At 38.7% G+C, this 25083-nt stretch overlaps 2 protein-coding genes across 2 annotated transcripts; both read left to right on the top strand.

The window, feature by feature from the left end:
* The first annotated feature begins 15966 nt into the window (after window positions 1-15966).
* On the top strand, window positions 15967-17280 carry LOC106354864. The gene is made up of 2 exons (XM_013794909.1): window positions 15967-16270; window positions 17060-17280. Exons 1-2 carry the CDS (start codon window positions 15967-15969, stop codon window positions 17278-17280), a joined length of 525 nt encoding a protein of 174 aa, XP_013650363.1.
* Window positions 17281-20244: 2964 nt separating this feature from the next.
* On the top strand, window positions 20245-24164 carry BNAC07G00030D (protein unc-13 homolog). Its single transcript, XM_022712924.2, has 5 exons — window positions 20245-21191; window positions 21272-22141; window positions 22216-22677; window positions 22748-22937; window positions 23015-24164. The coding sequence occupies exons 1-5, from the start codon at window positions 20778-20780 to the stop codon at window positions 23932-23934; spliced, it is 2856 nt and encodes a 951-aa protein (XP_022568645.2). The 5' UTR covers window positions 20245-20777; the 3' UTR covers window positions 23935-24164.
* The last annotated feature ends 919 nt before the right edge of the window (window positions 24165-25083 follow it).

Below are 25083 nucleotides of genomic sequence, written 5' to 3'. Positions count from 1 at the left end.
GCCTCGGCTTTGGCCCGGTTCGACCCTTTCTCGGCACTTCGTCGCGACAAATTGTCCTTGAAAGAGTGGAACCTGGCGATGAAAGACGGAGTAGCCTCGTGAATGGCTGAAACCGGCGGAGCTTGATTGACATCGCCCATCTCAACATCAAAATCCTAGCAGTAAACTGGTAAAAGAAATTACATGGAATCAAACATCCTTATCTTGGCAAGATCCTCGGACTCAAGAGTGTGATTTAGAAGTCCAAACGATTATACATTTACAAAAGCTAGCTAATCAATTGCCAGATTCCTTTGCTGACCCGAAAAGAGTGACTAAGTCATATATACCAGCTGCTAGTGCACCAATAAGAATTGATGTTCAAGAGGGACACAATCAAGTTGCTACAGAGTCTAGACAACGTTTGAAACGTGGTAGACCAATAGGTTCCAAAGATTAGAACCCTCGGAAAACTAAGAAAGGTGCAGGGATTGAAACCGAGGTTGTTAAAACCCTAGACACGACCGCGGCCGTTCCTAAATCCCAGGACTTAGCCGCGGCCGATCCCAAAACCCTAATACCGATCGCGGCCGATCATGAATGCTTAGATGCGGCCGGCCCACATGTATCTAATACTGATTCTTGGGACGCCAAGATTCAAGGTACTGAAGGTCCTGATAATAATGAGATCTCAATAAACTCTGTCTTGTCTGGGATACAATGGAACAGAAAGAATGTCGACATTGATGATATATTTGCATGCAATGTAGCACTTGAAATCATGGATGATAATGAGGATTATGAACCCACGTCTATTTATGAGTGCACTCACGATCAGATTGGATCAAATGAAAAGAAGCTATAAATGTGGAGTTAAACTCTTTAAAGAAGAGAGATGTCTTTGGACCAATAGTCCGGACACCTTATGATGTTAAACCAGTCGGCCATAAGTGGGTCTTTGTGAGAAAGAGAAACGAACATGGTAATGTCGTTAGATATAAAGCACGGCTTGTTGCACAAGGATTCTCACAAAGACCAGGAATAGATTATGAGGAGACATACTCCCCTGTGGTGGATGCTACTACTTTTAGATTCCTGATAAGTCTAGCTATAAGAGAAAAATTAGAGTTGCGGCTAATGGATGTTGTAACTGCATACTTATATGAGCCACTGGATAATGAGATTTATTTGAAAGTACCAGAGGGTATAGAGTTGAAAAACAAATCGAGTACTCGAGAACAACACTGTATAAAGTTGAATAAATCACTTTATGGATTGAAACAATCAGGCCGAATGTGGTACAATAGACTAAGTGAGTACTTAGTGAAAGAGGGATATAAGAATGATCCGATCAGCCCTTGTATCTTTATAAAGAAATTCGGCCAGGGCTTTGTAATCATAGCAGTGTATATTGATGATTTGAATATCCTAGGAACCCATGGAGAGAGTTCCCAAACAGTTGAACATCTTAAGAAAGAATTCGAGATGAAAGATCTAGGAAAAACGAAATTCTGTTTGGGATTACAGCTTGAGTACATAAGAGATGGAATCCTTGTACATCAAATGGCATATACAGAAAAAAATACTCAAGAGATTTAACATGGCCGAGTCTCACCCATTATCTAGCCCCATGGTCGTGAGGTCTCTCGGCCTGGACACTGATCCGTTCCGTCTTAAGATGGACGATGAAAGATGTCCTTGGTCCCGAAGTGCCATATCTCAGTGCCATAGGAGCTTTGATGTATCTGGCTAGTCACACTCGACCAGATATATGTTTTGCCGTGAATCTATTGTCTAGATTTAGCTCTTGTCCGACCCAAAGGCACTGGAACAGGATTAAACATATTCTTCGTTACCTGCAAGGAACGAAAGGCTTGGGTTTATTTTATACTAACCATAACAAAGAAGGATTAGTTGGCTTTGCTGATGCAGGTTATCTCTCGGATCCTCACAATGCTCGATCACAGACCGGCTACGTCTTTACTCATGGTGGTACGATCATCTCATGGTGTTCCATGAAGCAGACAATCGCGGCCACTTCATCAAACCATTCAGAAATCTTGGCTATTCACGAGGCCAGCCACGAGTCTGTGTGGTTACGGTCCATGACCAACCATATCCGAGTTGATTGTGGGATGACCGAAGGCAAGGACGCACCAACCGTGGTGTATGAGGACAATGCAGCTTGCATTGCTCAGCTTAAGGATGGCCACATCAAAGGAGACCGGACGAAGCACATACTGCCTAAGTTCTTCTTCACGCATGAGCTTCAGAAGCCAGTGAGGTCCAAGTCGTCCAAGTGCGTTCCAGTGACAACTCAGCCGACCTGTTTACCAAATCACTTCCTACCTTCACGTTCAGGAAGCTCACGCATCAGATTGGGATGCGTAGACTGAAAAACCTTCAGTGATGTTCAGAACAGGGGGAGTAAATACGTGTTGTACTCTTTTTCCTTCACCATGATTTTGTCCCACTAGATTTTTCCTGGTAAGGTTTTAATGAGGCAACATCTAAAGCGTATTACAAACTCTGTATGGTTATGGCATCCAAGGGGAAGTGTTATAAATCATATTGTGGATGTCCATAACCGGACCATACCTAGAGAGAGAGAGAGACGGCCGCGCCCTAGAGAGAGAGCCGGTGGCTGGAGAGAGAGAAACCTTAGTTTCCTTTTTCCTTATTAGTTTATGATTTGTACTTTTTCCATATTTGTATTTCCTTTCTCTAGTCTTTCCATTGTTCTATGACGGTGTAATTTACTATATATAAAGGGCTCCTTATGTTTATGAATAATACAGAAACATACAAATTATATTCTAGTTTTACAACATTTGATTTAATATTTACTAGTATTCTCTCCCGTGCTAAAAGCACGAGCATTGTTTTATGTCCATATATATTTTTGAATATATATATAATTTACAATAAAATAAATATTACTTAAAGGTTATTGGTGATAACTTAATTGATTTCTCTTTTCCAAAACCAATAAAAATTATTCGATATGAAATTCAGGGAAAACATATCACTTGCACAAAATCAATTAAAACATTAACATTATTTTTGTAGATAAGTTAACGTCAATATATCTAAAGTTTTTAGTTCCTCTCCATGTGTATTTATTTTCTTCATTTTCAGGTTTATATTTACTCTACGAAATTTGGTGACATTAGATAAGAAAAATAAAAAAAAAGTGTATGTTACTTTAAATAAACAAAAAACAATATCTCTATACAATTATAAAATCATATACTAAAATTAAGGAAAACCAACCTGAGATGTGGGAGTCTGATGTTAGGAGTTTTCAAGGCTCCTAATCAAATGTTATAGCATAAAGGATATCAAACCAGTTCTAAGTGATTCTAAAGCAAAGGGGATGCAAGATTATGCTTAATCTAAGTGTTATTAATTGGTGAGATGATTTTGAACTAGAATACTACTAAAATGCAATAAAGAACAAAGTTTTCTTTTCTTATGGAATGTAAGAACTCATGGGCTAAGGGAATTGACCTTGGGTGATCAAGTTTCAATCTAAAGGTGGTATCTTTCAATCAATCTATTAACCTTAGACCTAGACACAATCCTAAACAAACTCTATCTCTAGATGAATGCTCATTCACTAAGATAACTCAAGCATCAAATCTCTTTGGTTGAATATTATCTAAGCAATCATTAATTTCAAGCCTATTAGCCATCTTAACACCTTTAACATCAAATCTCTTTGGTAAAGAGTGTTAAAAGCAAAGTAGAGCTGGTTCAGACATTTCATCGAACACCTATCGGGTGTGAAATGCCTAAGGCTCAAATTTAGAGAGACTAACTCTAAAATTGCATTAAAAGCACTCTACTAGCAAGGAACAAGATGGATCTATACTAAAACACCTTAGATCTAGCTTAATCACCCTTAGTCTCCCTAACCCATGAATCCAAAGATGACTACTCACTAATCTTCATGATAAACCCAAGAATCAATGGTGATTTGGTGCTAATCATGATTAGTGATCAGGTTAAGCAAGCAATCACAAAAGATAATGATCAAGATTAGATCTTTTTACCTAAGAGTTCTTTTTGATTAGATAGAAAACAAGATAAGTCCCAACTTTGGGATTACAAGAGTATTTATATGTCTTTAGTAAAACTAATGGTTTCCATTCAAAAGTCTAAAAAGCCCTGTAAAAACATTAAAATTCGACTAAGGATAAGTTTCGACTCCGGTAGAGACGATCGGATCAAACCCGCATCACAGTCCCCGCGTCGGACTGTCGCTACGCCTGCAGTTCGTGCGAGCGGGTAAAGGACTCCGCGTCGCTCATCCCGCGTGACTTCGTCGACGACTTCACTTCGACAACGCGGGTAAGGGAACCCGCGTGCCTCAACCCGCGTCAAGACGTCGCTACGCCTGCAGTTCATACGAGTGGGTAAAGGACTTTGCGTCGCTCATCCCGCGTGACTTCGTCGACGACTTCACTTCGACAACACGGGTAAGGGAACCCGCGTGCCTCGACCCGCGTCAAGACGTCGAGCGGCTTCATTCTCTGTACGCGCGGGTGCGACTCTCCGCGTGATCCAACCCGCGTCGGAGCTCTCCGATGCTTCATGTCAAGCGGGTTAGTGAACCCGCGTGGTATAACCTGCGTCGTAATCATATGGCTCGACCAAACTTCATTCTTCATCTCTTCTTTTGAACCTCAATGCTTCTAAACATCTCCAATCACTCTATTGGATACTCCATTACATGATTAAGACATATGAATGCAATATGGATCCTAAAGATGCTAAATTTCTAATCTATATGATCATTATGTACAAATTAGAGACTTAAAATAGTGCAAATGTGCAAGATATCAACTTCCCCAAACTTGTTCTTTACTTGTCCTCAAGTGAACTTGCAAGAACTCATATAGGAGAGAGGTTTGAAGGTGGGAACTCATAGCCAAAAGTAACACTTCCTAGCACTCAACTTAACATCCTAAAGAAACATAGCAAATAGCATGAGCAACTCTCTTATTATACTCTAGCTTCTCTAGGCTTATCCCTACTCTTATGTCTCTACACAAGTTGCAATACTCCTCAACTAACAAGTCCCTTCAACCAGCTCTCACATAGATTCACACACACACAGAGGGTGAATTCTCACAAATGGGCACATGATCTCAATCATTTGGCTAGGTAAGCAATGGTCTAATATGAATGAAAAGAGGGATTCAAATGTTTTCATTTCAAGGTGGTTATCACTCAAAATAAGGAGCTTGATCATTATGCAAAATTTTTCTAAGGTTAGAAGCAACTCATGCATACATAGATTCATTCTCATCATTTTACCCCCTTTGTTATAAGTGATCACAAGTTCTACCCTTTTTTTATCATCATCTCAAAACCAAAATAAACCCCTCACATCACTCACCTAATGAACAACTCTTTTTGACTCAACCACTAGGGACTTTAATTCACTTTTTACAAGCTCTAACTCATTCTCATTTCCTTCTCCACTTTCTCTTTGATTCTTTTTCTCTTTTTTTTTTCTTTTATAAGGGGGAAGGTTCTTTGTTACATAATCTAGAGCTTCATACTTTCCTTTTTGTCCCTAGAGTTTCCTTTTCTATTTATACTCTTTTGCTCATCTCTCTCATCATTATCACTCCCCAAATCAAAGATATTGAAATTTGGAACACAAAAACCCCTCTCACCATCCCCAAATGCTAACTCATTGTGTTAGCAAGAGATGAGAATAAACCTATGTCGCCTCCAATACTCTCAAGATTTTGCACATGACAAGCTATCAAAAGAGGCCTCACTCATGCAATTCAATGTTTGGTCTCGACGAATGGTCAGGGTTGTAGGGTGTGGAGTGCCATTTGGGTTAACAGAGATTGGTATAAAGGAATAAGATAACCCAAATGTGTATGAGATCCATGATCAAGTATGCAAATGTCCATATGCAAGAGAGATTAAGTTCATTCAAGCAAAGTTCAGATTGGAGCTGTTCTTAAGAACAATGCCAATATCAAGCAAGCAAACAAGTTTCAAGAAGAGTTTTCAAGGCTCGAAACGTACAAAGCTTTCAAGAGATGCTTAAGCTACTTGATATGTTTAACTAGGGTGTCACTTTGAGTTCTAGACAAGAGTTACTTTACAAGGCATTTTAAATAATTGTTCCCAATGCAAGTGAATGCAACCTATATGCTCTAGACTCAATCCTAAAAGTGCAAGTGATGCAACTACATGTTTCTTTTTGTGTTTTTCAAATTTTTCAAACTTTTTTGGTTTTTCTATGCATATATGTATGTACAATGCAATGCGTGAGACTCAAATCATCAGAGAAAACATGATCAAATACTTGGTACCTCCCCCAAACTTAGTTCACACAGTCTCTGTGTTAGGAAGTTGAAGGAGATACCGAAAAGAGAGAGAAATGCAAAGAAAAACTGGTATATACAATGGAAAGGTGGAGGAGTACCTCAATATGGAGCGTGGGAAGAGGCTGATGCCTCATCCTCGGTGTCAGCTTCCTTATCTGTTGAGGCAAGGGATGGAAACTTGTTTCCTGAATCGGATGGTTGAGCTGGTGGGTTTCGCTTCCGGCGGAGCAGTTGTTTCTTAGTGGCGAGGAAACTGAGTGCCAAAGGATCTATTGGGGTTTGCGGCTGGGGGGTAAGGAAGTCAAAGTCTGATGATGAGCATCCTGCCACAGCTCCTCTAGTCAGTATATCAGCCACCTTCTTCATGAACTGAGCTGAAGCTTCTGCTTGCCTCTTCACAGTCTTACTCAACTCCTTACATTTGGCTTTGAGCTTGAAGATGGTTCTGTCCTGAGCTTTGTTCCACCTTTGGAGGTTGCCAATATGCTCATGAGCTTGGCGAAGGGACCACTGGGTAAGGCTCCAGGACGTTGCTCAAAGTGGTAACGAGGAGGACCATAGAGGAGCTCAGAGTTTAAACCGGAAGTGTTTTCTTGGAACACATCACATCTATCTGCAGTCTTCTTCCTCTTGGGAGATCTCATGGGGCCTAGAGGACCATGGGGTCCAAGGAGGTGCTCTTCCCCAATATCAAAGCTAATAGCTCATGGTCGCGTCAAGCTCGTGAGGTCCCAATTTGGGAGAAGCACTTCAACCTCCGTTGTAGACTGTAGGTAAGTGTAGACACAAGTTCCCTTGAACCTTCCACTGAAGTACTGAGCTTTCTTCAAGTAGCTTCCATCCATGAAAGCGGGACCAGTTGGATCATCTTCTAAGGGTATATCCTTAAACTTAAGCAATGGAGTTATCAAGCCACCAATTCCAATCTGAGGTTCCGAGTCACTCGTTGTCCACGCCCACTCTTTGTAGTGGATGAGGCGCTTCACAAAGAATCCCACCATTCTAAAATTCTTGTAGAAATCAGTGCTGACAAGAGGCAACTGAGATGGGTGAGCATAATGTTGGACGGTTTGGTGAAGATGTTGTAGTTCCTCATCAATAATAGTTCCTGGTTCTTTCCTTGGGAAAATGGTGTGGGCAATCAACCGGTGGAGATAGCGCACGGAAGGATGGAAAATGGAAGCGTTCTTGTCGTGGCTGGCTTTACGACCCTTCCCCGCCAACACCTTCCAAACCATTTTGGCAATGTTCTCCTCCCTAGTTGCATCATAAGGTATGGGGATGGATGATTCCTCCAAATCTTTAAGACCAAGTGCTTGTCCAATCTCCTTGAAGGTCATGTAGTAAACCTTCCCATGGATCTTGAATTTGATCTTTCCCCATCCTTGCCGCACATGTTTGGTGGTGTGAAAGGTGGCCTCTAACGATGCCAACATGACTCGTCTTCATAGGTAGGGTAGGCCATAGTGAAGAAGCTCTGCATGTTCATGTGCTCCAACATTTGCTTAATGTTGTCACCTATCTCCAAATCTTCCATAATCTTGATATCCACAAATCGAGTTGGAGGCCACAACACACCATTCTTCAAGTGCCCATATAGCTCATCTTCAGTTGGTGTCTTGGTTCTATCCCTCTCAGTATCAACCTTCTTCCCTTTAGACGCTTTGGCTTTCTTGAGGGGAGCTTGGTCTCCTTCAGTGATGTCTTCATTTTCTTCCTCTTGAGGAAGAGCTATCCCCTTGTCCTTTGGCTCCTTAGACCTCTTGCAAGGGGCTGATCGTCTACCACTAGCATCTACGCCCTCGGTAGTTACAACCCGCTTGCCATATCTCTTCTTTGCTGCCAAGGCTTGTTGCCTAGAAGTTCCTCCCGTTGTAGATTCGGAGGTTAAAGGCTTCCCATGTCTAGCAGTCTCTTGCTTGGCAAGTTCTTGTTTCTCGGTCTCTATCTTGTGTTGATCCTTTCTCCCCATTTGTACCTGAAAATTTCAAACCTTGGAAAGGGATAAGCAAATGGAAGTAGGAAACTTGATAATGCAAATGTGAATTCAATTCATGATCGCTTAGCTTAAACAAAACTATCACATTGCACACATGTTATTGATATATAGCCAGAAGAGATGGATGTAAGCAAAGAATAAGGTTTTTGAGAAAAATTTAAGTATCAAAGGAGTTCTTCAATCAGAAAGTTCTCTAATTAAGCTCTCAAACACCCTAACTAACCAAACCAAGCCAAAGTCATATGGAATTATAGTAGTTTCGAAAAATCTTCAAATCTCATGAACCCTAATTTTCAAAGTTCAAATTCAACTCAAATTCACCATAGAATCAACAACCCAACATGATATATAAGCTTTCCCTAGTCTATTTCACAAGAATCAAACAAGAGAAAGATCAAATTTCAAGTTCAAATTTCTAGGGTTTATGAGGCCTACGAAATTGATCTTTGTGATACAACACCTTGCTTTGGATGAAAGGAAATGACAAGTTGAATCAAGAAAACAGACTATAGAGGCGAAAGCTTGGATTCAGGAAGAAGAGTGGAGTAATTTGGTGGAGAATTGAGTGAGATATGGGGTGATAAGGTGTGGGAGGTTTTGATGTTTTGTGAAAGATAGATAGAGGAAAAGGGAGAGAGAGAGACACAGGTAGAGGCTGTTTTAGGGTTGAACCAGGTTGGTGTGTCGGGTTGTCGGTCGGGTCACTGGGTTTAAGGGTAGAAATCATACCTGAGCGGGTTTGGACCCGTCGACGCGGGTAGGAGGAACTCGTCCGACCCCGCGTGCTTCACCCCGCGTTGTAATATCTCCGAATGCATCTGGCGTGCGAGGAGGTAGAGGAACCCGCGTGACTTCTCCCCGCATCAAGCTATCGATGAGTTACGCGGGTAAGGGAACCCGCGTGCGCTCAACCCGCGTGAGATCTCCGTCACCGACCAAATTCGTGCGAGCGGGTAAGGGAACCCGCATCGCTTAACCCGCGTTGGCTCCTCTCGGGCGCTCTCCAGCTCGCGTCATGCGGGTAAGCTATCCCGCGTGAGTTACTCTTTTTTTTTTGTAGTATGTACAAGGATAGACATGGGACTTCCTCCCAAGTGAGCTTGTTTTAAGTCTCAAGCTTGACTTTGTTTTCCTTTGGCTAGGCGGTGACGGGGTCGGAGAGTGAAACCGAGATTCCTTTCTCCTCCATTATGTTTCCCATGTAGAGCTTAACTATTTGTCCATTGACTGTGATGTCTCCATCATTCCTGTCCCATAACACAACTGCCCCATATGGCCTAACTTCCTTGATCTTGAAAGGACCGGACCATCTTGACTTGAGCTTCCCGGGAAACAACTTCAGTCTAGAGTTGTAGAGAAGCACTTGATCTCCAGCACTGAACTTTCTCTTCAAGATCTTCTTGTCATGAAAAGCTTTGGTTTTCTCCTTGTAAATCTTTGAGTTCTCAAAAGCATCCAGTCTAATCTCATCAAGCTCATTGAGTTGGAGAAGTCTCTTCTCCTTGGCGCTCTTAATGTCAAAATTCAGCAATTTAACAGCCCACAATGCCTTGTACTCAAGCTCAACTGGTAAATGACAAGCCTTTCCATATACAAGGTTGAAGGGTGTGGTTCCCAAAGGAGTCTTGTAAGCAGTCCTATAAGCCCAAAGTGCATCATCTACCTTGATAGACCAATCCTTTCTTGTAGTTCCCACAGTTTTCTCCAAAATAGACTTGATTTCTCTGTTGGAGATCTCAACTCGATCACTTGTTTGAGGATGGTAAGGGGTTGCAACCTTATGCTTCACACCATTCTTCTTGAGAAGATTCTCAAACAGCTTGTTGATGAGGTGAGATCCTCCATCATTGATCACAACTCTTGGAACTCCAAATCTTGGAAAGATGGTGCTCTTGAACATCTTGATCACCACTCTAGAATCATTGGTGGGACTTGCTACAGCTTCCACCCACTTGGAGACATAGTCAACAGCTACGAGGATGTATTTATTGCCAAAAGATGATGGGAATGGTCCCATGAAATCAATACCCCACACATCAAACACCTCCACTTCTAGAATTGGGTTTTGAGGCATCTCATTCCTTTTGGTGATGTTCCCTCTCATTTGGCATGAATCACACTTAAAGACAAAGTCTTGAGTGTCCTTGAACATATGAGGCCACCAAAACCCAGCTTGTAACACCTTTGAAACAGTCTTGAAAATGGCGAAATGACCTCCATAGGATGACCCATGACAATGTGTAAGGATCCCATCAACTTCTTCTTCAGCTACTACTCTTCTATAGAGTTGATCTCTACAGAGTATGTAGAGGTAAAGCTCATCCCTATAGTATCTCTTCACATCTTTGTAGAACTTCTTCTTGGCATATCCTTCAAGACCCATTGACTCTCTTCCACAAGCTAAATAGTTCACCAAATCAGCATACCAAAGACCTTTTTCTTCATTTGCCTTCACCTCTTCAAGCTTCTTTCCAGTGTTACAAACTGCTAGCAGTGTCTCAAATTTTCATCAATTCTTACTTTTTTAAGTTACCCATGGTTTACACAAACATTTAAAAGATATTTCACACAAATTTCATGAAAAACGGACAAGAATTACCTGATGTTCGAGTTTTAAAATCGCCAATGAAGGGTGGAGAAGAAGAGCTCTTCACGCTGAGAGAGAAGAGAGAAGAGGAACATGAAGATATGTGGGCCAAGAGAAATCTGATTGGTTAAGGTTGTTTGTGGACTCCATTTGGTTGTTGTGTTTGGTTGGATGTATTTAATTGAAAAATTAAATGAATTAATGAGGTGGAGAAGAAATATATTAAAGAAAAAAAGGTTAGTATAGGGAATTCAAAAACAAATGGATAATGAGAATAGAGAAGGGATAAGAAGAATGAATTTTTTCCATAAGGGCATTTGGACTTAAACTCCGGTTTGAATAGGCATAGCGTCTTCTTGCGTTACCTATTACGATGATTTGCATTTAAGGCCTATTATCCTCCACAACCGTCGAATTCGTTGAGGATGAAGCGAGTTCCAGGGTTGTTCGAGTTCAGCGAGATGATCGGAGAAGGAGAGGGAGGAGCGAGAGAAGATCGGGTTCGGTTCGAGTGACCAGGTTGAGAAAGCCGTGATGAACCCGGTGGGCTCAAATGGATCTTCCTCATCGACCGGAGACGGTTGCGGCGGCGTATGGAGATCTTGAGTGACGAGGGAGAGAGGAGTGTCTTGGGCGCAGAAATGAAAGAGGTGATGGTTTTGCGTCTGACGTTCTTCATCTACGCGACCGCATGAGGAGCACTCAGTGATCGATCTGCCAGAGCTCGTGGTGGCGCACCGTCCTTGCGTCGATGAACAGTACGGACATTTAATTTTTTTTCTTTCTCTTTACTCTTTTTGATTCCTCCGCCTGTGTTGTTTCGTTGTGTGTCTTCACGATTTGATCATGTATAGCTCAGTTCTTTGTTTTGATTGTGTTTGCATTACAGAAAAGTAGATTGCAACAATGGATATGTGGACAAAAGATCTCAAAAGAACAAGTATATATCACAAGGATCCGATGTTTCAGCACATCCTAAAAGTATTTGTATGTAATTACTAATCGATAGGATTGAAAAAGGTGCTTGGATCATCTTTTGGCTTCAGCAAATAGAAATGACCTAAGGTTTACATGTCAACGTGTTGTTGCCAATCACCATCAGCTACTTGCTACTAGGTTTGTGTAGAACCTTCTTAAAGCTACTTCCCAAATCCCTTGCTCTAATAACAATCCCAAATGTAATAAAAAGAGATCTTATTAGTCATTCCACTTAACAAAATCGAAAAGAAGAGACATCTAAGGAAGAATTATTATGTTTATCAAGAAATTAACTTTGGAATGACAGAAAGCTCTAACATACTTGACCAACCAACTTCTCAAGTGGTATTTTAGAATAAATGCAAGAAACAATTTTAAAATAGTAACAATCATTTGTTGTTCCAAATGTAGAATAATGCTTTAGCATCATTTTACTCTCTTTTTTTATTTGTTTCCCGCTATGACTTCTTTTAACTTTCGATATAAATATAATTTAAGTTCTTCATAATATTTCGGCGACAATTTAAAAATAAAGAGATCATGCATAATTAGTAACAATCGAGGAATAACACTGAACAAGCAGATTATATATTACTTTTGACATAGACTGCTCTAAAATTATGTGTAATTTTCTTTAAAATTTTTGAGATTAGAAACTAATGTTTCATTCGACTTTTCCAGATCCGGCCATGATCTTAGAGCAACGGTTTAAACCAGCTAGACGCATACTAAACTTATTGTCACAATATCAGCTTTAAACTTATACACTCATCTCACCTATGATTCCAACATAAGAATAAAACAATGAAAATCTGTTGAAATTAGATTTGATGAATGCGTAGAAGAGATCCTTCACTAAACCACCTTTTAAAACCTTCCTATGTGTAACGCTGACATTACAATATTACATGAATGATATCGTATATTTTAAATTGTTTTAGTAAATCTGTTAAAATTAGTTTTCCCACATAAGTTTTACATGAAAGCAAACTATACACCATAATATTTATCGTGAGAAAATTAATTAGTGTAATAATATTAAAATTTGAAATTTTTAAAAAAAATTGTCAGTTATTTTTACTTTAGATTTTCTTCAACTATATCAAAATGATATAAAAATCAAAAGAAGAAATATAAATTATTACATTTTTCTTAATTTTGTACATAATTTTGTGTTTACTAAAGAACGTTAGAGGTTTTTTCAACTCAGACCAAAAAAAACTAATAAAAATTACAACATGATCTTTGAATTTTAAAACATCTGGTTTATTATTTTTTATTTTAAGTAATTTTTAAAAAATTTTATAAAATTAAAATGTATTTTAATATAAAATAATTTTACCTGTAGACTTACCCGCTCGTATGTCGGACCAACCCCTAATTATCGGATAAACTTCAGTAATTTTGATACAAAATATATAAACTGAATCGTATTTATGTTTAATTTCAGATAAAAATAACTGATATAGACTGTATATGCGAACCGACTGAACTAAGGCTGAACCGAACCAGTAAAAATTAAATCTTGAATGACTTGTGTATCTCTAGAAGGCCCGGTTAAGGGCTAAACCGGATGAAACATTCGCCTTAAGCCCCAAATTTTTTTGAAAAACATTATATATAAATAGTCCCCCGAATTTGTAAGAAAAAAAATTCAGAACCCCAAACTATAGAAATCCTTATTAAACCGTCTATATTCTCCAAAATCTCAGGGCCGGCCATGTTATTCTATGGCACCGAATACCAGGGGAAAAAAAAGCCTGATCTAAATCTGAAGGTTCATAACCAAAAATTGGTTAGCCCATGAGTTATTCAACAACTGGTATAAGGTAGTTCTAAAATCGTCAGTACACTTGATCTAATGAAAATGGTAGGACATGAAAGTGACGGAGATTACACATACAAAAAATCTCCGTTCTATTAGTTTTGGTTGGCGAAGACATTACACATCATTTGATGATATTTTAGTCTTCCATATCAAGCTTGTGGTGAAGGAAATAACAATTGGCCCCTTAATTCTAGAGCACAAAAAATCCACTTATTATGGAAGCCCGGGTGTTACATATCTATACTATTAAAATAGAATCCCAAAGAGGGATTCTGCCCCTGCCTTTTCAAGTTATTTACCACCCACTGCCACTGTTTTTTTTTTTTAATATTTCAATAAGCCACAATATAATATCCAAGAGGAATCGTTCTATTTTTAAAGCCCATCTACAATTTCTCAGCTCTATAACGTTATAGCCCATCTGTATTTGATTTGTTTTACAATTCTGACCAAACAGAAATCATCAAGCCCATTACCGTTTCTCGATCTGTATACCGTAACAAACCCATCAAATCATCTTCTCAAATCCTATACCCTGAAATGAAAACACAAAACAAGATGAATATAACCCTCTATATTTTAAACAATATCCCCAAAATATATATTTAGAAAACATATTTTACACGAAACAACATGACTATAACCATCTATATTTTGAACAGAAAATTAAAATTTATATTTAGAATCTATACTATTAAAGCAGACCCCTGCCTTTTCAAGTTATTTACCACCCACTGCCACTGCCTTTTTTTAAAAAAAAAATATTTCAATAAGCCACAATATAATATCCAAGAGGAATCGTTCTATTTTTAAAGCCCATCTACAATTTCTCAGCTCTATAACGTTATAGCACATCTGTATTTGATTTGTCTTACAATTCTGACCAAACAGAAATCATTAAGCCCAATATCGTTTCTCGATCTCTATACCGTAACAAACCCATCAAATCATCTTCTCAAACATATGCCTAAACCAATACCAGATGTTAATAACAATGTTTTGATTATGGACGAGCTCAGTTACAACCGGCAGGAGTTAGAAGCTGATCTTGAGCGTGACATTCCAAAACTAACAGATGAGCAAAAGAAGATTTTCAATGAGATTACTGATGCTGTTTACACTAAAAAGGGAGGAGTGTTTTTTGTGTACGGATTTGGTGGTACATGCAAAACTTTCTTGTGGAGATTGCTTTCTGCTGCAATACGTGTTAGAGGCGAAATATGTCTAAATGTTGCCTCGAGTGGGACAGCTTCTCTGTTGCTACAGGGAGGAAGGACTGCACATTCTCGATTTGCAATTCCTATCAATCCAGATGAATTTTCCACTTGCAAACTTACACCAGGAACTGATAAGGCAAATCTGGTGAAAGCAGCCTCCCTTATAATTTGGGATGAAGCTCCAATGATGAGTAAGCATTGTTTTGAATCATTGGATAGGAGTATGTTGGACATTGTTGGAGACAAGGATAAAAGACCTTTTGGTGGGAAAGTAGTCGTCTCTGGTGGAGATTTTAGACAAGTTTTGCATGTCATTAATGGAGCTGGAAGGGCAGAGATTGTTATGGCTGCTCTTAATTCGTCTTATCTATGGAAGCATGTAAAAGTTTTGCAGTTAACCAAGAATATGCAGCTGATGTCCAATAATTTGTCAGCTGAGGAGGCAAAAGACTTGCAGGAGTTTTCACAATGGATATTAGATATTGTAGATGAAAAGATTGGTGATGGAAATGACGGGGAAGCTCTTATCGACATCCCAGAGGAGTTTCTAATTCTGGATGCTAAAGATCCAATAGAAGCTATAAGTTCAGCAGTGTATGGAGATGCTACGTCTAAACCAGAACAAGGAGGCAAAGTTTTTTCAGGAGAGAGCTATATTATGTCCTACTAACGATGGTGTGAACATGATTAATCAACACATGCTGGATAAGCTTGGTGGTTGGTTACAATTTTCTAATTTGTTACATGTAGTATATTCTTCAATGTTTTATATTTTTTTAACGTTTAATCACTTTCATGCAGGAGAGGAAAAAATATACTTAAGCTATGATTCTATCGATGCTTCAGATAAGTTTTCTGTTAATGACCAAGCCCTTACTCCAGATTTTTTAAACAGAATCAAAGCATCAGGATTGCCAAATCATAGTCTGCGACTGAAAGTAGGTTGTCCAGTGATGTTGTTAAGAAACATAGATCCTGTTGGGGGATTGATGAATGGAACTAGACTCCAGATTACAGAAATGTATGACTTCATGATAAAGGCAAATGTCATTACAGGGGAAAAGGGAAAGATTGGTCAAACTGTGCTTATTCATAGACTCTCTATAACTCCTTCAGATAAAAAGTTGCCATTCAAAATGAGGAGGAGGCAACTGCCTATTGGTGTTGCATTCGCCATTACTATCAATAAAAGCCAAGGTCGAACATTGTCTGAAGTTGGAATTTTTCTACCAAGACCGGTTTTTTCTCACGGACAATTATATGTTGCTGTCTCCAGAGTGACGTCAAAGAAAGGCTTGAAGATACTGATTGTTGATAGTGAAGGTAAACCTCAACGTCGAACAAAAAAACGTGGTCTTTAGAGAGATTTTTGCTAATCTATGATTTTTGTTTTTTATTTTATCTTCTTGAACTTAAAGCTCTTGATTTTTGGTTACTTATTTCCATACTTTGGTTCTATGTTCAGTTGCTGTTTTATATTACTATGTTTCTATTATATTTTTATTGGAACTTTTGGAAAAGTTCGTTACATAAAAGGATTATAATCTTTTTGCTTCATGATGAGGAAAACACATTTTTGATGAGGCTCGGAAACCTCAATACCAAACAATGAATGTTTCTAACAAGCATATTTGAACTTCTGCAAAAGTTTTTTATTTCAAAACTTCTTACATCAAATGCCAGAGAAATCAGATGCCGGCTTCATCTCTAATCAAATTTTACATACACTAATTTTAATGCCTCTAAAGTAGGAAAGACGTATATTTTAATGCCAGAGAAATCAGACTGCAATCAACATTCATCAAACAAATCTTCCGGTTTATTTTCCTAACTACCAGTTTCAGTTCCAAGCCTAATTACTACAATTTTAAGCGCGGAAAATGTACTTACTTGGGTTTGTATTGCTTTGCAGCCATGTCTCTGTCCCATGTCCTTAAAATGAATAAAGCTTTTGTCTCTAAACCTTTGACTGCTCGACCTTTACATGAATTGTATCTATACTATTAAGTCAACTCACTAACTATAAAACATATATTGTTTCTCATGTATAACCCAAAAATTAAATCCATAGTTGGATACTTATCTGTGTACTGTAAGGCTTTGCTTGGATAGGACAAGGAACTTTGAGAATTGGAGATCAACTTTGCTTGGATAGGACCCGTCGTGTCCTTCGTCATCATACTGTTGTGTACAACAGACTAGATGTGAAAATGATGAACATCGCTCTCCAGGTTTTGAGCAAGACGATGGACAGTACGAGCTTGACATCTGAGAAGCTCGTGCTTGCTGAGGTGTTTCCGACTCTATCAGGGAATAGTCAAAATCAGTTCTGATCGAAGACCGCTTGACTAAGATCTATCATCAGAATCAACCGATAAGTCATCTTATACCACTACATGCAAAACATTTACGGAATGGTCAAAATCAGTGAAGAGATTTTAGATTAGCATAATATCTTTAGATTAAGAAAAAGAATTAACCGATTTTCATGTACCTGAACGGATCGATGGAACATCCGTAAGCGTCTTTCATGTAACCGATTCTAGGGAGCTGTCGGCGATTTTATGTTCGCTTGACTAAGATCTATCATCAGAATCAACCGATTTTCATGTACCTGAACAGATCGATAAAGAGGCATCTCATATCAACTAGATGAATCGCAAGATGACTTGAATAAAAAAGAGAGAGTAAACGACGGTATACAGAAAGATTTCGAGATTCCGATTTGGTATTTACTCATACAGAGTCGTACACCTTTGATTTTCACCATCGACCAAAGATTTCTCTTCGGCCATGTTCGTTTACGTGTCTCGCGACCTGCGACCTGCGACCTGCGACTAAGATTACGTTCGTTTACGTGTCGCGCGACTTGCGACTTGCGACCTGCGACTAAACCTGCGACCTGCGACTAAAACTATGTTCGTTTACGTGTCGCGCGACCTGCGATCTGCGACCAGTCGCGCGATCAAAATTTTTTTAATTTTTAGTCGCTGTTTTTTCGGGCGACTTAAATGGAAACCCACGACTAGTCGCGTGATCAGTCGCGCGACATCAAAACGAACAACAACATGCGACTTGCGACCAATCGCAGGTCGCATGTTACGCGATAGCAAAACGAACAACAACCTGCGACCTGCGATCAGTCGCAGGTCTCATGTCGCAGGTCGCAGGTCTCGCGACATGTAAACGAACACGGCCTTCATCTCTTCTTTTGTCGGTAAAGAGACCGTTCTAGATCTCTGTGTCTTTTTTTTTTCTTTCCTTTTCTGGTTTTTTTTTTCGAATGGTCAATATGACGAAATGAAGAATGTGTTTTGGTCGAGCTCTAAACCAGAATATTAGATTTGTTGGGGGCCCATTAACTTCTAGATTTTTGGTTAATAATTTTTTAAGTATATGGGCTTTTAATTAATTATTTCAATAGTAAATTCTATCAAAACTATTTAACATTGTAATTAATATTATATATAAAAAATACAATTATAAAACGTAAACATACATTTACAATATGGGTTACATGTTATTACTAGCCATTTTTAATTTAAATTATATTGCAAGTAATTTTTAATTTAAATTATACTACCATTCTAAAATTAAATTATATTGCAAATATTTTTGAATTGAATTTCTTGCTGAAATTTCCAACAGCAAAATAATTATTTCATTTTAAGGTTAACATTTTCTATACATATAGATCATCCAAACTTATAACAATAACTACTAAAAAAATCATAAAATTATATGGTATAAATTTTCGGTAGAAACAGAAATGGATTATAACAATAAGTACGTAAAAAGAAACGATCTCGCGTTTTGAAAGTGCGGGTCAAAATCTAATCATCTCTTAAACTTACTTATGGTTTCTTGCGAAGGAGAATTGGAGGGCATTTGTTATTTCCTTCACCACAGGTCCACAGGTTCATGATGTGGCATACTGAAATCTCATCAAACCATAAAATGTAGTTTTGATTCAGCCAAGCTTCTTTCTTTTCCTAATGATTAAATTCCAATACACGCATCATAATGAGTTGGCTAGTTCTTTATATGATAAGATTAATAAAGTTTCTAACATGTCTTGGCTTGCCGTCAGAAACTTCTATTATTGTAGCTTGTTTTTTCTCTTAATCTTCACATGTTTTATTGGGTTGACAGTTGACTTGACATGATCAAAGTTGAGGAAATCATCTACCAACTACCATTAGAATATGATCAATTGCAAATAATTAACTTACCAAATATCGTAATCAAATGAAAAGATTAGATATAATTTTCTCAACGACGATATTACATTCTTCGCTGAAGCTCCTCTGACAAAAAGGATTCCATGGCCCAATTTATGTTCGGTTCAGCTCGCACTAAAAAGACAATGCTGCGCCGACTAACAAAGTCGCTTTGGCCGAGTGGTTAAGGCGTATGCCTGCTAAGTACATGAGGTTTCCCAGAGAGATTTCGCATCTCTTAGGCGACGGATTTTTTTTCTCTATCAAGAGAGCTTTCTCCATCAATCTTTTATCTATCAATCAGTTACGTAATAAATACTATTGTTTCTACTTTATAATTAACTTATACCATAGTTTCCTAGATAAAGAAAAGTGACAAAGAACAATCATCAACATCAAAATTCCGTGGCACATGTTAGGTTTTTTGCATAAATATATTAATTGATATTCAAGCCAGTGATTTCTAAACTGTTTGTTTTGTAGTCTTCAGTTATGTACCATTATTTGAAAATGAAGGAACTAAGGATATGATTAGAAAAGAGGATATAGAAAAATAAACAATGGTCAACAACCGCCGCACTACATGGATATATAAATTAAAGCATTATCTTATAAATTCGGAAAAAAAAAATTAAATACACTCTAAAATTTGTAAAGTCTTGTATTAATTTTCACATACATCTGTCTGTTATGCAAATTCAACATTTCAGTTATTCAGATTCTAATCTACATGCACCAAACATTTAAACATTTGTGAATGCCAAGTCTGAGTTTTCTTGTGACTGACTATAACTTTTTAGTTTTTTTTTTGTCAACCTATAACTTTTTAGTTGAATGAGTGTTAATGCCGTGTGAAAATGCTGTCATAAATGGAAGAGAAAAATGGCGTGTGAAATTTTGACAACTTCCTTCAATCTAAAAGTCTAGAACGCATAAAATGGCAGAAAGTCGTCTTCGACTCTTGGCATTGATTGCTTCCTTCAGGGAACAAAATAAAATACTCTGGATCAAACATCAGTTTTCAAATTTTAAATCTAAAAACCATGTAATTTCTTTCAAATTTCAACTCGACTGAGATTGATTTCCCCTTTTAAATTTCATAACAATCCTTTTTTTTTTCTGTAAACAAGTTCATAATCTCTTATTTAATTATTTCTCTGGCATAAAAACAACAGAGAATAAAAAATTCATTAAATGATCTGCCTGTCTTATTTAACACATACACATAGCTTCACATCGCCGTATATATGCGTTTGGTGTCGAAGGAAAACACCTGTCTCGCTTGGTTTTACTTTTGTCTTTTTGTTTGTTTCATTCTTTAACCTCAAGCAAGAATCATAATCTGCCCAACCCAAATTCTTCACCTTTTTAATTATATCCAAAGAACCAAAATAAAAGTTTTTTTTTTAAACTTTATTTCTTTCTGCATTTTGGTGATAAATCAATGATTGCATCATCATAACAGTTGGCCTGATCCTTCCCCAAAAAACTCTCTTGTTCAGTAATCTCCCTAAAAAGTACTAATTAGTAAGCGAGAAGGGGATCTTTGGTACTGTGCTCAAGGTTTTGAGTTGTAGCGCTCTCTCTCTTTTGCTTAATTCCAAGTGAAAATGGAATCTCTACCTTCTCCTTTCGGCGATCCAGCCCCAAATTTATCGGATTCGGAGCTCCGAGAAACCGCTTACGAGATCTTAGTCGCTGCTTGCCGCACCACCGGAAGTCGTCCCCTCACTTTCATCCCTCAATCTCCCAAGTCCGATCGGAGCAACGGCGCCGCGTCTCTATCCGCGTCTCCTTCTCTTCACAGATCTCTGACATCGACGGCGGCCAGCAGAGTGAAGAAGGCGTTAGGGATGAAGAAACGAGGCGGCGGCGGAGACGTCACAGAAGGAGAATCGTCGGGTCAACCCGATCGGGTCAAGAAATCCGTAACGGTGGGTGAGTTAGTTCGTGTTCAGATGCGAATCTCCGAGCAGATCGATTCACGGATCCGTAGAGCTCTTCTCAGGATCGCCTCTGGTCAGGTACGAAGAAGATCTCTTTTAATTACAGATTATCATTTTAATTTTAATTACAATTGAGATTTGAAATTTTGTGGATTTAGCTTGGGAGGCGTGTGGAGACTATGGTTCTACCTCTTGAGCTTCTTCAACAGCTCAAAGCCACAGACTTTCCTGATCACGAGGAGTACATATCATGGCAGAGAAGAAACTTGAAGCTTCTAGAAGCCGGTTTGATCGTACACCCTCATGTTCCTTTGAGTAAGTCTGATAAATCTGTTCAACAGCTTAAGCAAGTCATCAGGACCGGTCTCGAGAGGCCGTTAGACACCGGGAAGATCACCGGAGAGTCGCAGAATCTCAGGAGTGTTGTAATGTCTCTCGCTACTCGTTCCAACAACGACGGGATTGGTCCTGACACTTGTCATTGGGCTGATGGGTTCCCGCTCAATCTTAGAATCTATCAGATGCTTCTAGAGTCTTGTTTTGATGTGAACGACGAGTTATCGGTTGTTGAAGAGGTGGATGAAGTTTTGGAGCTTATAAAGAAAACATGGCCTGTCTTGGGTATGAACCAGATGGTTCACAACGTTTGTTTCCTCTGGGTGTTGTTTAACCGGTACGTTGCAACTGGTCAAGTGGAGAATGACTTGCTTGTAGCTGCTCATAACTTGATACTCGAAGTTGAGAGTGAAGCAAAGGAGACCAATGATCCTAAGTATTCCAAGATCTCGAGCTCTGTCTTGAGTTTGATCCTGGATTGGGCTGAGAAGAGGCTTCTTGCTTACCATGATACTTTCAACATTGATAACGTCGAGACCCTTGAAACGACAGTTTCTCTGGGCATCTCAGTAGCTAAAGTACTAGGTGAAGATGCTTCTAGCGAGTATAGAAGGAAAAAGAAGAATGTTGACTCAGGGCGTGATCGGGTCGATACCTATATCAGATCTTCCTTGCGTATGGCCTTTTCGCAGGTTTGTTTTAGAAACATGATCTAATTTCATGTTTCTGCAGCTGTTTATGTATCTTTTTGGTTTGTTTGAAACAGACAAAGAAGATGGTGGAACATAGCAAGCGGTCAAAATCTCGTCAGAGCAGCACGAGCAATCTTCCTGCCCTTGCGACTCTTGCAGAGGATATTGGTCATTTAGCATTCAACGAGAAGGCGATATTCAGTCCAATCTTAAAGAACTGGCATCCTCTTGCAGCTGGCGTGGCTGCAGCTACGCTTCATTCCTGCTACGGAACCGAATTGAAGAAATTTGTTTCTGGTATCACCGAGTTGACGCCTGATGCAATAAGAGTACTCACCGCTGCAGATAAGCTTGAGAAGGATCTGGTGCAGATTGCTGTTCAAGACGCAGTAGATAGTGACGATGGTGGTAAGTCGGTTATAAGAGAGATGCCTCCTTTTGAAGCGGAAGTTGTTATAGGAAACCTTGTGAAATCATGGATCAAGACCAGAGTCGATAGACTGAAGGAGTGGATTGATCGGAATCTCCAGCAAGAGGTACATAAGAGTTTTACTTTGTATGCTCAGTTAAGAGTTATATTGATCATTGGTGTGTCCATCTCTGCAGGCATGGAATCCGAAACTGAATAAACTTGGCATTGCTCCTTCTTCCGTGGATGTACTGAGGATGGTAGATGAGACCTTGGAAGCGTTTTTCTTGTTGCCTATACTTTTGCATACAGTTTTACTTCCCGAGCTGACCTTGGGTCTCGACAAGTGTATGCAGCATTATGTATCAAAGGCCAAATCTTCCTGCGGTATGCAGATTCTCTTTATTGATTCTCTTGTTTCATGAATGATGAAAGCTCATTCTTTGTTGGTTTCTCTTGTTTAGGCTCGAGGAACACGTTTCTACCCGCTTTGCCCGCCTTAACAAGATGCACCGTCGGTTCGAGACTACACGGTGTCTTCAAGAAGAAGGAGAAGCCAATGGCGGCTTCTAACCGGAGAAAATCACAGATCGGGACGAGTAATGACTCAGCTGAGATACTCCAGTTCTGTTGCAGAATCAACACACTGCATTACATCAGGACCGAGATCGAATCATCCGGAAGAAAAACATTAAACCGTCTCCCGGAATCCGACATAGCTGCCTTTGATGGCAAAGCTAAAATCTTTGAACAGTCAATCGGTTACTGCTCCAAAGGAGTACAGCAACTCTCCGAAGCAACTGCTTACAAGATCGTCTTCCACGATCTAAGCAACGTTCTCTGGGACGGTCTGTACGTAGGAGAAGTATCTTCCTCGAGGGTCGAATCCTTTCTTCAAGAACTCGAACGTTGCCTTGAGATTATTTCGTCATCCGTTCACGATAGAGTCCGAACCAGAGTCATTTCAGATATCATGAGAGCTTCTTTCGACGGGTTCTTATTAGTCCTCCTCGCGGGTGGACCATCACGTTGCTTCACGGTTCAAGACTCCGATGCGGTAGACGAGGATTTCAAGTTTCTATGCGATCTTTTCTGGTCGAACGGAGACGGGTTGCCTTTGGATTTGATCGAGAAGGTTTCCACGACGGTCAAGAGTATACTTCCGTTGCTGCGTACGGATACGGAGTCTCTCATCGAACGGTTTAAAGCGGTGTGTCTCGAGAATCATGGTTCGGACAGAGGTAAGCTTCCGTTGCCGCCGACTTCTGGACCGTGGAGTCCGACAGAAGCAAACACGCTGTTGAGAGTTTTGTGTTACCGTTATGATGAGTCTGCGACTAAGTTTCTGAAGAGAACGTATAACTTGCCGAGGAAGCTAACTTGAGAATATGACGTGAAATCTACATTTGGGACTTGGGAGGTACACCGGTCTAGTGTGAGATCTGGTTTAGTGAGAACCGATTTGGTATTGATAAGTTACTTGTACAAGAAAGTAGAAAGAGTTTGCTGTGAAACGTTCGTACTATTCAAAAGCGTGTAGTTTTTTTTCTGTTACAGGTTGTCAACTAATAGACTATTTGTATAATTATAATTATATTTTTATTTTTTCCTATATTTCTTTTGAGAACTGCAAAATTGATATGACGGTTAGACTGACTGTTTGTTCTCTTAAAAACTGCAAAAATATGTCAAAATGTTTGTTAAATTATATAGGGTTTGACTGACGACACAATAGAGGAAAGTAGAGTAACTTGGTGTAAAAATAAGAGGTAACTTGTTGAAAAACCATAGAAAATAAAAGGTGGAATTATGTTACTTTTTGTATCCCTCCACTTTACTCCTTATTTTTATAAGAGAAAAATAAAAGGTGGAAACAGTTAATAAAAGTTATTTTATGGAGTAAATGAGTGGAAAACCTTTTTCACCATATTCATCTTGATTGGATGAATTTAAGTGAAACTCAGAATACAAATTTTTACTCCAATTTTTGTTACTGATAGTTTAAAAAGAAAAGGAAGAGGAAAAGAATGCAAATGCATCATTGAAATCAAACTCATGATCAAGAACACCTTTGTATTCCAGAATTTCTTTTTTCTTTTTACATTAGAAAACAAAGACTTTTAATAGTAAAACCCGTCAATTAAATTTGTTTTAGGTAAAAGCTAGAAAACTAAATTTTATCGTAATACTCTAAAAAAAAAATTTATATAATGAATTACTAGAAGATTACCCGCACCTTGTGGGGATTAATGTATATATCAACAAATTTTAATTTTATTGTTATTTTAATTTAAAGATTAATTGTTAAATTCAAAAAATTAAATTACTATCATAAATTGTTTAATTTCAGTATTTGTATTGACCATGATTTATTAAATTTTGTTTTTTGTTTCATCTTTTAAGTTATGAGTGTAGATATTAGATACAAAAAATTATCTCTACTAATAACGAATTTATCATTAGACAACTTGAATTTGAAATCAACATTTATTGTAACTGTGGATTAGAAAGAATCTCAGCAGCATTGTAGATA

The sequence above is a fragment of the Brassica napus genome, chromosome C7, assembly GCF_020379485.1.
Source record: "Brassica napus cultivar Da-Ae chromosome C7, Da-Ae, whole genome shotgun sequence".
Taxonomy (NCBI): domain Eukaryota; kingdom Viridiplantae; phylum Streptophyta; class Magnoliopsida; order Brassicales; family Brassicaceae; genus Brassica; species Brassica napus.
Note: the sequence above shows the minus strand (reverse complement) of the source record. Positions and strands in the feature narration are given on the sequence as shown.

Coding starts and splice junctions, on each gene's coding strand:
- BNAC07G00030D (XM_022712924.2), top strand. CDS start 20,778: ATGGAATCTCTACCTTCTCCTTTCGGCGATCCAGCCCCAAATTTATCG. Junction 21,192..21,271: donor TCAGGATCGCCTCTGGTCAG/GTACGAAGAAGA, acceptor TTGTGGATTTAG/CTTGGGAGGCGTGTGGAGAC. Junction 22,938..23,014: donor AAAGGCCAAATCTTCCTGCG/GTATGCAGATTC, acceptor TCTCTTGTTTAG/GCTCGAGGAACACGTTTCTA.
- LOC106354864 (XM_013794909.1), top strand. CDS start 15,967: ATGTATGACTTCATGATAAAGGCAAATGTCATTACAGGGGAAAAGGGA. Junction 16,271..17,059: donor ACTGATTGTTGATAGTGAAG/GTAAACCTCAAC, acceptor TTGCTTGGATAG/GACAAGGAACTTTGAGAATT.